At 37.6% G+C, this 20280-nt stretch overlaps 1 protein-coding gene across 2 annotated transcripts in view; it reads right to left on the reverse strand.

Annotated features, from left to right (window-relative positions):
- The window catches only part of PPP3CA (protein phosphatase 3 catalytic subunit alpha), a 315724-nt gene that overhangs the window by 78382 nt on the left and 217062 nt on the right, over positions 1 to 20280 (reverse strand). For both annotated transcript variants that reach the window (XM_036269387.1, XM_036269396.1), the window contains exon 3: positions 1337 to 1461. In XM_036269387.1, the coding sequence (XP_036125280.1) occupies positions 1337 to 1461 (125 nt within the window). The remainder of the gene's footprint in view (positions 1 to 1336; positions 1462 to 20280) is intronic.

The raw sequence follows: 20280 nt of genomic DNA on the forward strand, positions 1-20280 counted from the left end.
ATTATTATTACATTATATTACGTATTATTAAATTATTAATAATTATTAAATAATATAATTATTATATTTGAGTCAATGAGTTGAGGTGAACTGAATAACAAAAAATAAAGTTAGAATGGTAGTTCTAAAAACAAAAGCTGTTTAAGAGTAGCATGTTTTTCAATATTATATATTCCTATACTAAATAAATTAAGATGACAATTTGAAAACCTACAGTCTCTTTTATATGACTATTATAAATACCTGATGTTGGTGTGAGACTTAAGTAAATCTGAATTCTGTCTTTAATTAAGAAAAGTTGTTTTTCTTTTTAAAATGCTCTTTTTCAGAGAACATTTATAATGTCAGCTACTATAGCATAAACTGTTACTTTAAATCTTATTCCTATTTCAACCATTTCTTTTAAGAAATTTTAATGAGTCCTTGCTATGTATGACACCATGTTAAGCACCAGGAAAAACAAACATGTGAATAAAACAAGATGCCTGCCTTCATTTTGAATGTAATTTTGAAGCAGATGGAAGGCTGAAGAAGAACCTCTACTCAAAGTTTATCTGTTTTGTTTTAATTAATGAGTTTAACAAATTACCCTACTTAGAAGACAGGTGTCAAAAGACAAAACACTGCACTTGTAAGTGTACTCACATATTCACACACAAATCCAGACACAGAGGCACACTTACACCTTGACTATCAGTTTACAAAAATAGCTCATTCTCTCATAATTATAAGGCATAACCATGAGAGCACATTTCTGTATATTTAACCAACTTTGATTAGTTCTTTCAACAGGAAATAAAATTATGTAATGTAAATATGATGTAATTTTTGCGAAGTTGCAAATATATAAAATGACTTTTAGTCATTTCCTTAGAATCTCTATACATTATAAAAGTATATGGGCCCTGGCCATGTGGCTCATTGGTTAGAGTGTCGGCCTGTGCACCAAAGGGTCTCGGGTTCCATTACCGGTCAAAGGATGGGTTGCAGGTACCATCCCTGCCCCCAGGCTGGGTGCATTCAGGAGGCAAACAGTTGATGTGTCTCTTTCATATTGATGTTACTCTCTCTGTCTCTTTCTCCCCCATCTCTCCCTCCCACCCACTCTCTCTAAAAACCAATGGAAAAGTATCCATGGGTGAGGATTAACAAAAAAATAATAATCTAGAAAAAACATTTGGGAATCAACTGAAAAATATTCCAAAAGTTAAGGGTATTAGAGTTCATTGTTATAGACCAGGGACTTCCTTAAGGGAACAATAATTTACCATTTTTATTTTACTAAGAAACTGTTGATCTATTACTGAGCAGCTAAAAAGAAATGATGCGGACTTACTTCGATACTGAAGTACCCTCTGTCAACATAGTCCCCTAAGAAGAGGTAGCGGGTGTTGGCAGGAGATCCCCCCACTTCAAAGAGCTTCATCAAGTCAAAGAATTGTCCATGGATGTCCCCACAAACTGAAAGAAACAAAAAAAAATTCATTTTATAGTCATATCACGTTAAAATTCTGAATTAGATAATAAAATTACAAAATTTTATAGCCGGAAGGAATTTAGAGGTAATCTTAGCCAAGATATTATTTGGAAAAATAGGGAAATGAGACAGAGATTCCAAAGTTAATTAGTGGCAGACCTGGCTCTAGCATCCAGGTCTACTTATTCACAGATTAACTAGAAAAATAAAGATAATGATAAAAATAATGGCTATTATTACTATGCATTTAACAATACTGCATCAGACACTGTGCTAAGAAATTTATAAACATTTCTCATTTAATACTAAATATGTTGTGGAATAGACATTTCCTTTTTCAGGTAAGAGATGAGGTAAAAAAGGTTTAAGAATATGACATAATTAATATGCAATGAAAGTCTGAATGCATAACTTCCACATTACTGCCTCCTAAAGAAAAAGAACTGTCAATATATATCATAAAAACTGTAGTTCACTGAATCCTAAATGCCATCAATTATAAAACACAATATTATACTGGGTGGGCAAAAGTAGGTTTACAGTTATTCATATGGAAAAGAATACATACAATAATAAATATTAATACAAGAATAAACTCTTGTTTCACATTCTCACAACTGTAAACCTACTTTTGTCCATCCCTGTACTATGAACCACTGAGAAAGAAAAAAAATTCAATTAAATTTAAATTATATAGAAGCACTTTTAAAATAAGATGAACTTCAATATTAGATAGATGTTAAAAAGGAAAACATAAATCATGAAATTAAAAAAACAACAATGAAAAAAACAAATCCTGTAAAGCACAGTACAAAAAATCACTAGGAATTATAATTCCTTAACTTTTCCACTTTCTCTTTTAAACCAAAATTCTTGAAGGAGCTATGTAGTCTCTTTTCAAAAACCACTTATTTTGTACTTATTATTTAACTACTTTGAAAGCCCTCAAAAAGTAAATCTGATCTCCATTCTACAGATAAGAAAACTGTGTGGCTAAGAGAGGCTGGGCAAGGTCACTGTTAAACATGGTGATCCGGGGTTTAAATTCAGATTTGCCAATTCAAAGCTTTTGCTATCAACCACCGTGTTACAATATTTTTGATATTTTACATGTTTTATATATGTATAGATATTTAATACTTTAAAATAATTTTGTGATTAACTGATGAACATGATGTGACCGTTTCTTGAACACTGAGAGGTTTGCAGAATGAATGTATCAGTGAATAGTACCTTACTTTCCTGGGCTACTGTGAGAATTAAATGTGTTAATATCGTAATGGGCTTAGAAGAGTTCCTGGAAGCTAATATGAACTTGATAAATGGCTACTTCTATGCGATTCCATGGCCCCACCCTCCATCCTCTGGTGTCCAGAGAAGAACAGTACAACAAATGCCACTTAATGAGGCAAGCTGTCTGCTTGGTTGTTCACAGCCTCCAATTCCCCATGAGACTAGGGCCTTTCATCTTCAACATCACTTAGTTTAGTTTTATTGTTGTATTTTTCCATTGATTTTTTTTTAAGATAGAGTGTGTGGGGGAGAGAGAGAGAGAAACACTGATGTGAGCGAGACAAATCGACTGGTTGACTTCTGCACGATCCCAACCAGGACTGGAGATTGAACCCACAACTAAGGTACATGCCCTTGACTGGGAATTGAACCCAGTCGAGGTCCATGGGCCGATGCTCTAACTCTGAGCCAACCTGGCCAGAGCAATGTCACTTAGTTTTAACAGCACTTCCTGAACATCAAGGCTTCCACAAGGTTTTTCACACATTCAAGGCAAGGCAAACTCGTTCTTCACCAACATAAACCCCTGCTTCCTGTACTCTCCTGCTTCCCATTATTTATTTCTCATTTCCCATGGGATACTTCTGGTGGGCAAGGTACCCAACTAGGGGCCAGCACTGACAGAAATATGTTCAAAAAGAACCAAAAACATAGAACCACAATACAAGGAATAAAGCACTCCTAGATGTTATGTGATACTGAGGGGACTCTGACTCCTGGTGGCCCTAGGAGTGAGTGACATACACAGTGTCCCACCCTCAGCGGCCCAGTCAGCCCCTGTAGACTCATGCCATGGCTTCTTTCACGGAGTCAATTCATCTCATATTTGGTCTTCTTTTTCTGCTGCCTTTTATTTTCCCAACGTTATTGTCTTTTCCAAAGAGCCCTATCTTCTCATGATGTCCCCAAGTAGGACAGCTTCAGGTTTGCTATTTTGGCCTCCAGTGGTGTTTCAGGCTTAATGTGCCCCAGGACCCACTTTTTCATCTTCCTGGCAGTCCACGGTATCCGTAGAGCTCATCCATATTGCAAACGAACCGTTTAGCCCCATCAGCCTTCTTCACTGTCCAACTCTCACATCCCTACATAGTAACTGGGAAGATGAGGGTGTGGATGATCTTAGTCTTGGTCCCTAATGACACACTTTGCTCTTGGCAATCTTTCCTCATTATTCCATTGTTGCCCTTCCAAGTCTCCACCTTCTCTTGGTTTCTTGGTTGCAGTGTCCATTTGAATTAACAACTGAACCAAATTAAGCGAAATCTTTAATAATGTCAATGTCTTCATCGTTTATATCTTCTGTAGTCATGACTTTTGTCTTCTCGATGTTCAAATGCAGTCCTGCTTTGGCATTTCTTCTTTCACTTTGATCAGAAGTCTTTTCAAATCAGTGCTACTTCCCACCAGTAAGATGGTGTCATCTGCACATCTTAAGTTATTGTTATTTCTTCCATCAATTTTCACTCCTACCTCCCCTGAGTCTAGCCCAGGTTTTCATATATGGTCTGCATACAAATTAAACAAACGGAGATGAAAATGCACCCCTGTCTGTTACCTTTGCCTACAGGAAACTGGTCTCTCTCCATATTCTGTCCTGACAGTGGCTTGCTGTCCACAATAGAGGACTAATTCATAAACATCAATACAAAACCACAATAGAAGATCATCATTCAAGCTCCAAGTTTCTATGAAAAGAGCCCTCCATATGGCTGAACATCCTAAAAACATTGCACGTCTTTAATATATTATTAACAGAGCTGTACATATCTCCATCAGAAATGGATAAAGTTATGGCATTTAGTGAAATTGGCACATCAAAGATGCCTAAAGAAAATATAGGGGTTTCCACCCGCCACACCCCAGGCCACCGTTACCCTTATCCATCAGTAGCCTCATGTGCCAGCACAATGGCTACTCTCCCTGGGAGAAGCAGTCCTCTGCTTGTTTGTACCCTGGAGAAGTGAGAACCACCAGGTACCCTGAGCAGTTGAAACTATTTGGTGAGAAGCTGGCAATGTTGTCATTACCTTCTTCTTGTTTTTTTCCCCTCTAAATAGGATGACTGGGTTGCTTTTGAATGCAGCTACTCTAACAACCAAATGGTGCAAGAGTGACCAATATCCTGAGATGCTTACACTTCTATACATTTCTCTCTTTTCCTATCAGGAAATACACAAATTATGCCTAAATCATCCGCTGCTAAGTAATACCTACTAAAAAATCGTTTTGAGTAATTGCCTTTTAATACTGTTTCTCTCCCTTGATGACTACAGCCCACATTAAATACAACTTTGCTGGAAATGATTCTACATGAGTGGTGCCAGCAGTTTTTGATCTGCGTGTTCTGAAGGGGAATACAGAAGTTTGAAGTAGGAAACTGAAAATAACACAGAAAGAATCTGTCTATATTTCTTAGGGAAGGGAATAGTCTTTCTTTCTTTCTTTCTTTTTTTTTTTAATCCTCTCCCGAGGAAATTTTTTGTTCAGATAGAATGGGAGGGAGAGAGAGAAAAAGAGAGAGAGAGAGAGAGACATCGACGTGAAAGGGACACATCAAGTGGCTGCCTCCCGCATGAGCCAACCAGGGCCGGGGACAAACTGCAACCGAGGTACGTGCCCTTAGTGGGAACCAAACCCGGGTCTCTCTGGACTGTAGGCTGACACTCTAACGGCTGATCCAAACTGGCCAGGGCAATACTCTTTATTTCTAATACCACTGCTGGAGAGCTAGTAATTAGGCTTTGAAATCACAGGCTAAGGGGGTTCAAGCATATATATAAATATAAATGTATATGCATATACATGTGTGTGTGTGTGAAGCCACCCACCACAGGAAGGAATTACTTGGGGATTAGTGGTCAGTATCGCAATCAGGGAGTCATTACACAAGTGTAAGACTTGACTCCCTGTAGATTACAGCAACCAGTGCTGAAGAGAAACGGCAGTAAACAGCCAGGGCAGTAACAAGGGCTCTTTGTAGAGAGCTGAGTAAGACCTTGTGATCTCCGAACTGGACAATGAATCAGTCACAGAGCAAGTCTAAGAGTCCCTAAAACCAGCACACTCCTAAGGAGAAAAGATAATAGCCAGCATATTGAGGACAAACAGGCCCTTCAGAAAATAATCTCAGGCAGAGGAAGGAGGAAGTTGGAAAGAGAACCACAACCAGGACCAAGCCTCTGCCTTGCATCTCCTGACTAGAGAAATCTGGTAACTCTCCACGGAGAAGGGACAGGTGTTCCAAACAGCCGTGCAAATATTAGATGTGCAATCATGTATGCATGTCTAAATTAATTCAGTGAATCTGCAAATAAGTATATCCATCTTATAACTGAACCACTTTTTTTCAAAGAATTTCATTGTTTCTAAGTTCACAGTGATCATGAAATTACTACATGGGGAAATATACAAACTAGACAGTATTGTACATACTAGGATGAAGTCCCCGTATAACTGCTATATAATTGATAGCGTTTAAAGCACTCTGATAAAACTGTCATCCTGAGTAGTTGACATTTTTAAAATATAATATAAAATACACCTCCAAATAAAATTATTAAAATAATTTTAATTAATGATCAGATTTACACATTAGTCCTATTTACTTGCCTATAAAAAAGGAAACACGTCAAAAAACATCACTGGGAACATTTATTACTGACAGTAAGCAAAACTTTTATGTCACAGAATTCCAGGTTAATGAAAGCTCCTATAAATTAGGATACCTGGGTACAGAGGAGTAGTTGTTAAAAACAAACAAAAACCGGTCAATAAACTGCAGGTGAAAAATATATTTTTAATAGACCCTGCATTTTGAAATTGCTCCAATATTATGATTTAGAAGTCAAGTGCTTTTAATTCCTGACTCACTATTTATTTTTCTATAAAGGACTTTTAGTTCCTCCAAAATACCAGTTTTTATCATCTTGGAAGGCTTACATGAAATAGAATAACTTCTTCTACAAGTTTTTCCAGTTCATACTAAACTAACAGATTGTAATTTTTCTTTTAGAAAAGATGTTACTGAATCGCCGAGCAATTTTCACCATTGGAGTTCCACTCGACATGCAATTGCAGCTTCATTGACTGCAACCTAGTATTTTTCCACAATAGCCACATTTTCCCAAGACAATAAAATTTCTAAGGTTAAGGAATCATCATTATGTCTAATTCTCAGCATGAGAGGATTAACCTGTTCAATTTATAGGTCTGATTTTTTACTCTTCTATTTGCTACAATTTTTTCTTTTCCAAAATCTACAATTTCACAGAGAAAGATCTCGCATTTAGAGGTTTCGTTAGAGGTTAAACACAGTGGGTATCACAAGTACATATCTGTTTCCTGCTGTTGATAATCCAGGATTATGTAATCTTTAGTGGATGATAAATTCAAGCAAACCAGCCAGAACAAATATGTGTAGTTTATTAGCAGAATGTGTAAACTTCTGAAATCAGGCAATTACTGAGATAAAAGTGAGTTTATTACAGCATTCACTTATCTCTAGAAATCTTCATCAACTATAAAATAAACTGAGAAAAAAAGGGTGTAATTCACTAAAGAGGTACACTAAAAAATAATTAATATTTTCCCCATAGTGAATGTTATTTTTCAAATGTTAAACGTGTGTTAGGTACTTTGTAAAACACAAAATAAAAATTCTTAACCAGGAAACTGTAGCTTGATAGTATCAAACAATAACAAAAATCTCTAAGTCAAATAAATATTTGCTAAACACAAATTCCAAGGATTAAAAAAAAAGCTATGAAATGAAATACAAACCAGTAATGTCATCAGTGCAGATCAACAACAATCATTTCAAACATTTATTTATATTCATAATGCTATTTTACAAAGACAACTTATCTGCTAGTGTTAATGAGAAAGGACAATTGAACAGGACAATTAAAAAAACAAGAGTGGACTACACTGCAGATTATAATAGATCATCACAACAATCCACTACTAAATATTTCATGAATCCCCTACTAAACCTCAGTTTATAATTATAATCAGATGGAAAGAAACTACAATAGTGTTTTTAAACTATTTTATAGTACCAAACATATACAACACCATGGTATTTCCACAGTATATTCCAATCAATAGAAAGAAAAATAATTATGGAAACTTTCATTTTTTTATCCTATAGATGAGTGTTCTCGCCATTGAGATTGTTTTTTGGAGTTTTTGTTTGTTTGTTTTCCTTCATGGGTTGAATGCTTTATAAGATTTTGTTTACTGAAAGAACTTAATTATTGAATTAGAATGCCATTTCAGCAATGATCTAGATTTTAAGAAAGCGCCTAAATATAAAAAATTCATAACAATGCTATGAAATAATTTAAGTCACAATTTTGGCTGTGATATTAATAAATAATAAGTAAGTATGTATAATACAGTGGTATTTAATTAAATTTGGTCATCACTCTGTTCCAAGTTTGGTCAGTCCCGGAAACTATCAGTTATTTGACCTGTGGATTTATTTACATTATGTAGTTCACTAAACACTTTATTGTCATCACAGTCGACCAAGAGTGTTGGATGAACACTATGAGTTGATTTAATTTCAGTCAAATGTAAATAAATTTGAAACTTTATGTACTTACATATATTTATTTATAAATGAATGATTGTTTTCTTTACTTTTCAAAATACCCATCCCAGGTCTCAGATCCCCATGAACTCCCTCCAGGGCCCTAAAATATGGATTCTCATTACTGTCACCAGATTTGGGCATTACAGATCTATGCCTAATGTTCCCATCTTGGGTCTTCCAAACTTACATAATGGGATTTGTTTTTAACTGTTTGGTAGCTGTGGCCACCGTAGTCTTTCAGTTAGCTTTTCGCTTTTGCCTGGATGTGTTATTTCTTCTCTGGGGGGAGGCAGCATAGTGTAATGATTAAGAACGCAGACTATGGACCTAGACCTCTTGGTTTCACAATTGCTGTGTTTTGGTTTGTGTATTCCTCCTGACTGACCTTAATCAATAAGCTGTGGCCTCTCCGTTAATCATTTTCTTATTCATGCTCCCAGAATCACTTTTTATCTATAGAATCCACGGACTCTTCTGATTTGCTCTTCCCAATCTCCTCCTTTAATAGGCACATTTGATTCTTTTTCTACTCCGTTTCTTCAGACTTTGACCATCCTGCCACTTGTGTAACTAGGACAAGATACTTAATCTTTGGCCCCGACCGGTTTGGCTCAGCGGTTAGAGTGTCAGCCTGCGGTCCTGAGAGACCCAGGTTCGGGCACGTACCTCGGTTGCAGTTTGTCCCCAGCCCTGGTTGGGTCGTGCAGGTGGCAACCACTCCATGCGTCCCTTTCATGTCAATGTTTTTCTCTCTCTCTCTCTCTTCTTCCTACTCTATCTGAACAAAAAACAAAAAAATGTCCTCAGGTGAGATAAAAAAAAAAGAGAAAAATATCCTTGAATGAGGATTAAAAAAAGCAAAAAGATACTTAATCTTTGTAGGAGACCTCAGATGCCTGGTCTATAGGGCACTTCATAATAAACTCTTTTTAAAGTAAGTTTCTTAAAACTAAATGAAGTAATATAAGGGAGAAAAAGGGTACCACGCTGTGGCACATGGAATGCAGACACAGCAGACGAGAGGCTGTGTGCCTAAGAAACGTCCTGGATGCTGTGCAGATTTAGACAGATGACCTAGTACCTGTAACCAACGTAGCCAGAAATACAACATACGACAAGTTGCTCTATTTCTTTCCCCTTTTTATCCAAATGCATGCTATCATATGTTGGAAGCTGTTAAGGTTAAAATCAAATGGACTAGGCCTCATGCTCCACAAGTTCCATTTTCTAAGAGTGCAACTATCTCCAAATGGCTTTAGTGATGTTACTAATCTTTCAATGGGTAGCAGCACCATGACAAATTTCCAGGTAGTCTCATTTTCTATTGTAGCAAAGTTCATTTACAAGACCACTCTGTTCCATGGCTGTGTAATGGTAGTGGTGTTTTAAAAGCTGAAAGTGACACGGTAAATAGAAGAAATGTCAGGTATTTCACCAAATGGATTTTTTAAAAAGCCGACTCTTACTAGGTTTCTGGAAGACTCAGTTAAGAAAAATCTTCCAAGTTGGAAAAAAGTGAGTCATCTCTTTTTCTTGTCATGATACTCCTCAAATTTTAACAAATAAAAATATTATGTTATTTTTAATATTGTTTAAATTCAGGGAAAACAAGTTAATGATATGTAATTCGAGAGTCCATCTATCCATCATTAATTTGGCAATTATAGGCAGTGGGGATATTAGAAAGGGATTTTATCTATCACTGACTTTCAAGATGTCAGCAGTATCTATGCCTACCGATGAGTGAACAAAGCTAGTAAGAGCTGTTCCTAAAAAAACAATACTTAAATGACGAAATAAAAAGAAGAAATGGATTAAGTGGTGTCACTTCCTCAGTAAAAATATACAACTTATTTGTTACATGAGGCATATGTGGGAATGGAAATTTTAATTTTAATTGAGCAACTATTTAAAAATATATGAACAACTCAGACATGTTAGAATACATTCATTTAAAACTTAGTGAAGAAAAAGTATTTTCTGGAATATAATTTTAACAACAGTAATAAGCTTATTTCTTAATTCTTCTAGTTTTCCTTTATCATTTCCTTATCTATCTTTCAGTAAGTAGATATTTCAGAATTATTTATTCATTTATATACCTGAAAAAATGATGAAAACATATTTACTAAATGTGCTGCATTAAAAGGGTGAATAGACAACATAAAAGACTGATAACTTTTTATCTGTGTCAATTATACTGGGACAAGAAAGAAATGGAAAGCATGAAATCTGGTCTCGAGAACTTGACATAACACTTGAGAAGACATACATACACAAAATAGCATTACAAAATTATTGGCTTCCTGCCCTGGCCGGTTTGGCTCAGCGGTTAGAGCGTCGGCCTGCGGTCCAGAGAGACCCAGGTTCGGTTCCCGCTAAGGGCACGTACCTCGGTTGCAGTTTGTCCGCGGCCCTGGTTGGTCGAGCGGGGGCAGCCACTCGATGTGTCCCTTTCACGTCGATGTTTCTCTCTCTCTCTCTTCCTCTCTCTCCCTCCCACTCTATCTGAACAAAAAAGTGAAAAAATGTCCTCGGGTGAGGATTAAAAAAAAAAAAAAAAAATTATTGGCTTCCAGACATCAGAGTATTTCCCTCCCCATTCTAAAACTTCTGAGTCCTAGTCAAGAAACATGGGTTTAAGGCTTACGTCTCCCATAAATATTTTCTATGGGTAAATCATCTGATTGCCTGTTTACCATCTGCCAAACATCTTAACAGAAGCAGCAACATAATTTTTCTAAAAATCATGAATTTTTCTAAAAATATATGTCAAATTATAAACACTTTACATTTAATTTTGGTAGCTTTTTTTTAAAATTTCAAATTATATTAAGAAAAGGTATGAGACTGTTTTGTTTATCCAAAGGGAGCATCAATTTAAAACTTTAAAAATTTGTAATAGGTTATCTTAGGTTTCCATTTCAGAGCTAATATTCATTCATTTGAAGACTTCTCTTATGGAGATTTCATAGTGATATAGAGCATCAATTTTATTTATCTCTATGAATACAACCAGGTCACCTTCCCTAGACTTAAATCATAGCACCCATAAAGTCTTTGTATATTTTGTACTTTTACATAGGTTCTAGCCTCCAATTTGAGCATGAACATGTCTTATATTTGTTTTCAGCATTTGACAAGTTATCTAATTAATTATAAACAAATCATGTTGCCTAATGTGTTACACATGACATATAAATTGAGTGATCATACAAATTAATGCATGTGTTTAAAACAGAAAATAGCTGCTCTCTTATCCTTTCTTTTTTTTTATCCTCACCCGAGGACACTTTTCGATATTTTGTTCAGATAGAGTGGGAGGGAGAGAGGGAGAAACATCGACGTGAAAGAGACACATCGAGTGGTTGCCACCCACATGACCCAACCAGTACAGGGGACAAACTGCAACTGAAGCACGCACCCTCAGTGTGAACCGAACACGGGTCTCTCCGGACCGCAGGCCGACGTTCCAACCGCTGAGCCAAACCAGCCAGGGCCTCTTATCCTTTCAATATGGAGGGACCCAGAGAGTATTATACTTAGTGAAATAAGCCAGTCAGAGAAAGACAAGTACCACATGATCTCACTTATATGTGAATATAATGACCAAAATAAACTGACGATCAAAACACATCCAGAGACATGGAAGTAGGGAACAGACTGACAAACCTCAGAGAGAAGGGGTTGGGGGATGGGAAGAGATAAACCAAAGAACTTACATACATATATGTGTACCCAGTGGATATACACAATAGTGTGGGGAAGGCAGGAGGTGGGTGGGAGCAGGGAGGAGGGGGCCAATGGGGGGGAAAGGGGGAGGGACATCCATAATACTTTCAACAATAAAGATAAAACAAATAAATAAAAATGAATAGAAGGGGTAACGATGGCTGCTCAGCGCTGGCATGGGGATTGGTGTGAGGGTCAATATGCTGACTTGGGTGAAAGGGCTATAAAAGGCGGTCGGCCCCTGTACTGGCAAGGCATTACTTTTACTGCACAGCCAAAGGACTGGGGTCAGCAATCGAGAGGCCCTCTGTTTAAGCTCCCCATATACTTATTTTGATCAGCATAAGAGTTAATTTTGCATCTTAGCCCAGGTGCAGAAAGACCAGTTCAAAAATGGTTTCCTAAGAAACAGAAGGTGGGATGAAAGTTGCTGGTTGTCTTCTGGGCATTTATGCTATGCTTCCCTGTTGGAGTCTGTGTGGAAATGACTCCGTCCCCGGCATCAGCCAATCAGCACAATTCTATTTCTTCTGCCAGAGTGGTTGGTCTAAATGGGCACGTAACCCAGGCAAACTTGACAAATAGGGAGGCAGCATTCCACTTGACCATGGCAAGTGGTACAGAGGCTTAAGGGTTGGTACAACCAAAATGGTGTCTATTACCTGAACCAGAGAAGAAACAAACTCTCTCTTTCACTGAACATAAATTAGCGAATATGTAGTCCTGGTGGCTATGGGTGGTCATCTTGTTTTTATTAGCAAAATAAGCTTTGACTGATGATTTTGTAATGGAAGGTAGAAAGAAAAAGAAAATTAGTCCTTGATTGCAAAATTAACCTTCTAAATCAAGCTTTGCCTGAAAGCCAAGATATACTTGGATTTTTCAGTCATATTTGACAATAATTTCTATTACTAGGTCACTATGAGTTTTCTTGTACTTGCAAGTGAAACATGCTAAAGTGACCCAGGTTATCGTGGGGCTGTACTGGCCTGTTTGTTTTCTCCGAACCCTTGCTGCTGTTTGCTAGATTCCCTTTGGTTTCTTCATCTCAAGGCTCACCCCTGAGCTGGTCATTTTCTGTGTCCTAGCTAGGTGATCCAAAGTTAGCTCGAGATTTCAATTTTGATTCTCATAAAAAGTGATTTTTCTTATAAGTATTTTTAATTAACTCTACAACAGGCCAAGCATTACATGCTATTATAAATAAATAAGAGCCCTGGCCGGTCTGGGTCAGTGGTTAGAGCATTGGCCCGTGGACCAAAGAGTCGCAGGTTCTATTCTGGTCAAGGGCATGTACCTCAGTTGCCATTCGGTCCTGTCAGGTCGTGCAGGAGCTAATCAGTCGATGTGGCTCTATCACATCGATGTTTCTCTCTGTCTCTCTCTCTCTCTCCCTCCCTCCCTCGCACTCTGTCTGATGATAAATGAAAAAATATCCTCGGGTGAGGAATTAAAAAAAATTAAAAAATAAATAAATAAATAAGAATTCATTAAAAATGAAGTTTTAGCTGCCCTGCCTTCCCCATCCTGTTCTTCTTAATAACAAAGTTTAAAGTTTTATAGTTGTATAAAAATTTCCCCCTATTTCATATAAGATTTCTTCTCTCCAGTTAATGTACTAGTTATTTTTGTGACCACTCTAGCATCTTTAAACTAAATTATCTGGTTAATTGCTTCTAGCCTCTCTTTAATTTCTATATAAACATTGTTGTCTTTTTGGCCTATGGCTTTTAATTCAGTCTATACAATAAGAAAATTCAACCACAAAAAAAGAAAATAGCTGCTAACTCATCATAACTTGTGATTCATTAGTAATCATAATTTCAAATTTAGTTTAATTTCCATCAATTAAAAATGATGAATATTTGTTATATATTTGAATTGCTAAAAAAGACCAATCAGGATTTTCAATCAACTCTTGTACTTTCCCTTGACAAAATATAAAAAATTGAAAAGCATGTTCAGAATGTGTTTGGTGAGTTACTGAACTGATTTTTACTAGGGAAAAGTTTATTTTCTAAAGTCACATAATTTCAAGTTACATTTCCTTATAGATCTACTTCATTAAATTTCCAGAACTCTTTCCATATTCTATATTTCTTGTTTAATGTATTTTAAGCAAAAAAAGTAAATGTTTTAAATACATATAAGGCTATCTTTAAAACATGAAGTATCTGTTATTAGTCATGTCACAAACTGAACTACATTTTACAAAAGAGCACTTGATTTGTCCTGTATGATTTGATATACTTTATATGGAGAGTTCACATATTAGAGGAAAAATTATGACTAATCCTATAAAATAGACAAATTTATAAACTAGGATATTTTATTCAGTCTTAAATAGCAGGTAGTTAAGTACCTCTGTGATAGGTGTTACACAGAATTGAAAGTCACTCTTAAAAACTGGTGGAAAGACAAACATCATTATGAAATAATTAAAAATAATATATCATTTTATAGTAAAGGAATATAAATACAATTAATTTCCTTAAGAATCATAAGGTAGCCCAGCTGGTGTGACTCAGTGGACTGAGCGTTGTCCCATGGACTGAGAGGTCCCAGTTCAATTTCTGGTCTGCGCACATGCTGGGTTGCAGGCTTGATACTCAATAGGGATGTACAGGAGGCAGCTGATCAATGCTTCTCTCTTACATTGATGTTTCTATCTCTCTCCCTTCCTTTTTTTCTAAAAATAAATCAATGAAAACATATTTTTTAAAAAAGAATCATAAGGTATACTTGGAATATAAGACTTACACATATGAAAAAGGTCTAGATGGGGTTTCCAACTGCCTAAATGCTAATATGACCTTTAATCAATAAGAAGACACTGACCTTTCACCATGGACTTGACTCTCTCTGGTCTCTGGACATGTGAAATATGGATGACAAAAAGTTTCAGAGGGGTCCAACCTAGAGGCTCCTAGTGTTTCAAATGTCTCAGAATTAGAGAAAGGAACAAAGTCAAACTCCATTCTCTATTTCCTACAGAGTTTCCTGGGAAGAGTTAAGAAGCCAAAATCAAGGGGCTTAAAATGTTTGCTGTGGCAGACATAGCAAATATGGTCCTTTCCATCTGTTTCATGAATAGGTGATTTTCCTCTCAGCAGTGCTAACTCATCCTCATCACCTCCGACCTGCCCTTGCTAACAGAAAACCGAGCAAAGACCAGTGTGGCTAAGGTCACACGCTGGTTTCAATTGTGCTCTGTAGAGCTAAAGGGTCCATGAGAAGTGGGAGGGTCATATTACAATGAGCTCTACTTTTATTGTTTGTTTTGTTTTTACCTTGGAGACTTCTTTTGTTTTACCCATGTAAGGCTTCTTTCTCTCTGTGTGTGTGTTGTGTGTCTTGCGTGTGTGTGTGTGTTGGGAGTAGGGGGTTTGGCTAGATTCTGCTGCTTAAAACTTATTTAGGAATACTACTGATACAGCCAGAGTTTTACAGGAAATCAGAAATTATGAAAATAAAGGTTGGCTGACATTGTCAAAGGAGACTAAAGGGAAGTGACTTGCAGTGTTGATAAAATTAGCAGAAAACAGAGGACAAGAGAAAGAGATCTTTAGGTAGGAAGGTACAAATAAATCAGAATAAGTGAACTACAAAAAAAAAAATTGCATTGATTAGAAGGTACATGTGAAAGAACAGGAGATAAATTAGAGTAGAAAGGCAACATTAGATTATGAAGGGACTTGGATTTCAGTATGAGATGTTTTAAGGAGAACAATCCTAGTAATGAGAGAAGACAAATCTGTCAGCCCTATAGAGAATCCAGTGATGTAGAAAAACTGAAAGCAAGGTTGTTTTTAATTAGAGACTCACTGCAGTAATACAATCAGAAGGCAATGAGGTCTGGTACGATGACGACAGCAGTGTGAACAGATAAAAGGGACCAGATAGAACACTTTTATTATAAGAGTCTTATGCATCTAAACAACCATTATAAATTTAGTAGTAAATGAAGTCATTCATTTGGGCCCCAATTCAATAAATATTAAATGTCTGCAACATTTTTATAATATCCCATTGTGTTAGACACTAAAAATGTAACAAAACAACTTAGACATATTCAATCCTCTCATGAAGCAAGTGTTTAATGAAGGACCCTGAATAAAATAATAATATTAGAGTAACAGCTAGAAAGACAGATTTTTCTTCTTCTTTGCTCACTGTTATATTCGTAGTGGCCAGGACAGTATGTGAAACAAAGAGAATCCTCAATCCGTATTCCTATAGGAGCGAATGAACAATGCAATGGGCCTGGTGGGCCTGGTGAACTTACCTGAGAACGTGGTACTTATGCTGAAACCTAAAGACTGAAAAGGAGTTGGTCATTGAATAGTGGGGCAGGGACAGGGACTGCTGCTCACAGCATAAGGAACAGCTGTGGCAAACTTAGACAGTGAAGGATCTGTAAACTTTGAGACCAGGTAAAAGAGAAAAGAGATGAAACTGTGAAGATGAACAAAGGCCAGAGGCTGAGGGTTTTGTCTTCCAAGTTAGGAAGTTTGAACTCATCTAAAGAGGAGCCAAGGAAGGGATATGATCGCATCTGGGGTAAGTCACTATCTGTCTCAGCCTAAAGTTCCTAATGTGTAGAATAAGGACAATAGCAGCTACCACGCACAGTGACCATGAAGAAGAAATCTGATAATGGTAGTAAATGGCCCAGGTTATTAACCCAAGATAAAAGGTAAGTTCCCTCTCTCTGTGACACCACAGCTCTCTTCAGCTTCTATTGACTGAAGCTGCCCCCTTTATACATGATCACAGTAATAGTCCAAAGTTAAATATCATTAGCATCAGCCTGGATAAAAAGCGTGGTCTATCTTATATTAATATTTTGCCTCCATTTCTTTCAATGCTAGGTAACGGGCACCCGACGGCCCCAACTGTGAAGTGCAAGCGAGGTGACATTGCTTTTCTCATTCATCTTTTCACACAACATGACTTCATCAGAAAGAAATGACTGCAGAAATATTTAAAATAGAAATTACACGTGAATAAATTATATAGGAATTACTATTTTGGTGTTGAGTAGCATATTTTTATTACCCCCGTTTTAAATTTCCATTATTTATAAAGCCCCTTAATTGAAATTCAGGATTAAAGTAGCTAAATATTCACGGGTTTCTAAATTATTAATTGATGCACACAACGCTTTCCACTGTTTGTAAATATAATGGTTTTAAAATGAAGCATGAGTTTCAATGTTTATCTTAAAACAGAGAGAATCAGAATTCCAGCCTTAAAGATATCACTGATGCTTCTTCAATGCTCATTAGCATACAGGTGGGAGCGTATCACACACCACAGAACCTTAAGCTACATAAAGAATCTGCTCCCAAGATCTTTGAAAATCCTGTAATTCACAAAGATTACTAAGTATAGTATTTCCCCATAAAATGTAGTAAAATATAAGCTCTGGCTTCAGACACAAATGGATCTGGGCTTTGACGAAATCTCCCGAACTTTCCCCTTCCTGTCAGCTTCTTTCTGCACATTGATCTTATATTCTCCTACTACAGTTAGACCTATTTTGGGGATCCTCCAAACACATCCTGCTGGCTCGCTGAAGTAAGAGGTGGAGCCACCGATTCCAGTGAAACAGCCATGCAACACGTGTGAGGGGCCCCCCGCAGGAGCCCCGCTCTCTCCGGTCAGTCACTGTCCCCGGGCTGGAGTGCACGCCATCTGCCCAGTGGCCAGTGGGCGGGGGGCAAAGTCAGTTATCAAAAGGAGTATTCCTGGGAACCACCAACAGCATTTTGTGTGTAAAAAAAAAAAAAAAAAAGGCTGAAATTCTTGTACTTCTGTTTACCTTAAAGATCATTTCAGTAGCCATTCTAGCGACTTGGCTAAAGTTTTAAGTTCTCATTCGAGCGATGTTGGCAGGATCTGGAAAATTCACTGAAATGGTTCAGTGTTCACTTTGTCTAAAATCTGCACACAGAAGTTACAATGGATTCACCACCATCCCGCTCTTTAGTTTACGAAAGCCTTTCCTTCCGGCTATGTCATCACCTCGTCGTTGCTCACTTCTGATGGAACTGGCTATCTTTGCATGGACATGCTTTTTCACAGAAAATATATACCTACACACACAGAGATCCAGGTAAATATACACACAATACTTAAAAAAAGAAAAAAGCCAAAATGAAATTCAGACATGAGGGGTCTATCTGCTAGCCTAGTGCAGGAGCTAAATTAATACACGTGTAATGAACCACACAGAAAGGTCAAGTCTTAGAATGTAAGAATGGTGAATGCCAAGACTCTACTCTTCTCCTACTGTATCCTATGATGTCTAAAGTATGGGGAAAACATTTTAAGTACCATGACTCATGTCTCTGAAGATGGCAGCAGTTTTTGTACAAAGATCAAGTGTTAGAAAGGCATGGAAAACTGGAAACGAAACAACTATATAAAAACCCACTTAGGGGATGATCTAATCTTAAATTGATTCAAATCCCTGTAAGGATTAGAAAATTCTACGTTAAGCACATTTTCCATATTTCTCTTTCCACAGTTGTCATTAACGTGGTATTTACAAAAGACTTTCCAACTGAGATACGAAAGAGATGCGTTTCTTAGTATTTCAGTCATATTGCTTCTAACTCGCACTCTATTTGGGAAATCAAGAGCGGCTACTCTGAAAGTATTGATGGTACAGACACGCAGAGGATCCTAATAAACCTCTATAGAGGATGCACCTTTTTTTTGGTACGTGCCCCTAGCGGGAACCAAACCTGGGACTCTCTGGTCCGCAGGCCAATGCTCCAACCGCTGAGCCAAACCGGCCAGGGCGAGGACCCATGTTTTATTCATAGTATTTTCAAACACTTTACAAACCTAACAAACTCATGCTTATCCAGCAATAAAGCCCTCAAGAGCAGATAATGCCTGATGGTTAGACAGAGCAAATTCTTAGTTAAGTGCCTCAACCAGAAAGTAAACACATCTTCATCCCCGGGAGAATTCAAACGCATCTTATGTAAGCGAAATCGAACAACGTGTGGTTGAAGGTTGTCCAGGCAATCAAAATCTATAATGCTGCACTTACGAAGGTTGTTAAAACTGTATTAACACCTCAAATTGTTGAGATGGTGTTTATTCCATGTGGAAAGGCACTTCCAGGAGTGAGCAGGATCTGCAGCGCCAACCTGGGTTTGCAGCTGCTTCTTAGTAACCTGTTCAGTAATGCTGGACCTTCAGGATGTGCGTCCAAGTTTTCCCCCACAGAGCACTGAAATCTTGTTTTCCTTATCTCTGCCCAACGACAGGATTTGGGCTGTATAACTTTTTCACAAACACCCTTAATGCCTCATCACTGGTTAAATCTCAAAACATCACCCGTTCTCGGATCGCTCACTCCCCTCTGCTGTCCTCTGCTTGCTTCTGGGACATCCAGTTCCTTGTTTTGTACTTGTCTGATCCTGGATATTGAATGGAATGGCGTTCCCCGAAGATATGTTCAAGTCCTAACCACCGGTACAATGTAACTTTATTTGGAAAATAGTCCTTGCAGATCTAATCAGGTTAACATGAAGTCTTTCTCCATTAGGGTGGCCCTAATCCAATATGACTGGTGTCCTTATAAGAGGAAAATCGGGACAGAGACACAATGGCCAAGCGAAGACAGAGATGGGACCGGGCAGGAAGGATCCTCCCCTAGAGGTTGCAGAGGGAACATGGCCCTGCCAACACCCTGATCTCAGACTTCTAGCTTCCAGAACTGTGAGACAACACATTTCTGCTGTTGGAAGTGACTTAGTTAGTGGAACTTTGTCATGCAGTCCTAGGAAACAAATACACTACGTTTATTGTTCAATTATTTGAATTCTACTCACACACACAAGTGCACATACACACACAGGAGAAAACATTTTGAGTTCTGAAACAAGGTCAAACAGTGTTTCTAAAGCATTTTCAATGCTTAAATTCGATTAATCCTCCAATAACAAAGGAGGAACAATTTATTCGTCATCATTTTCCAGACATGGAGCTGAGCAAGGTTAGCAGCCTGCCCACACTGACAAGTGGCAGAGGAACATTCACACCCAGGCATCTCCCTCCGGGGCCTCTGCGACCCAGGACATCCTTCCTGTCAACCACCCCTGCATGCAGAAGGACTCCCTACAACCACAAGCATCCGAGTCTCATGGGGAACTATCCGTCA

This window comes from Molossus molossus, unplaced genomic scaffold (assembly GCF_014108415.1).
Source record: "Molossus molossus isolate mMolMol1 unplaced genomic scaffold, mMolMol1.p scaffold_m16_p_1, whole genome shotgun sequence".
Lineage (NCBI taxonomy): Eukaryota > Metazoa > Chordata > Mammalia > Chiroptera > Molossidae > Molossus > Molossus molossus.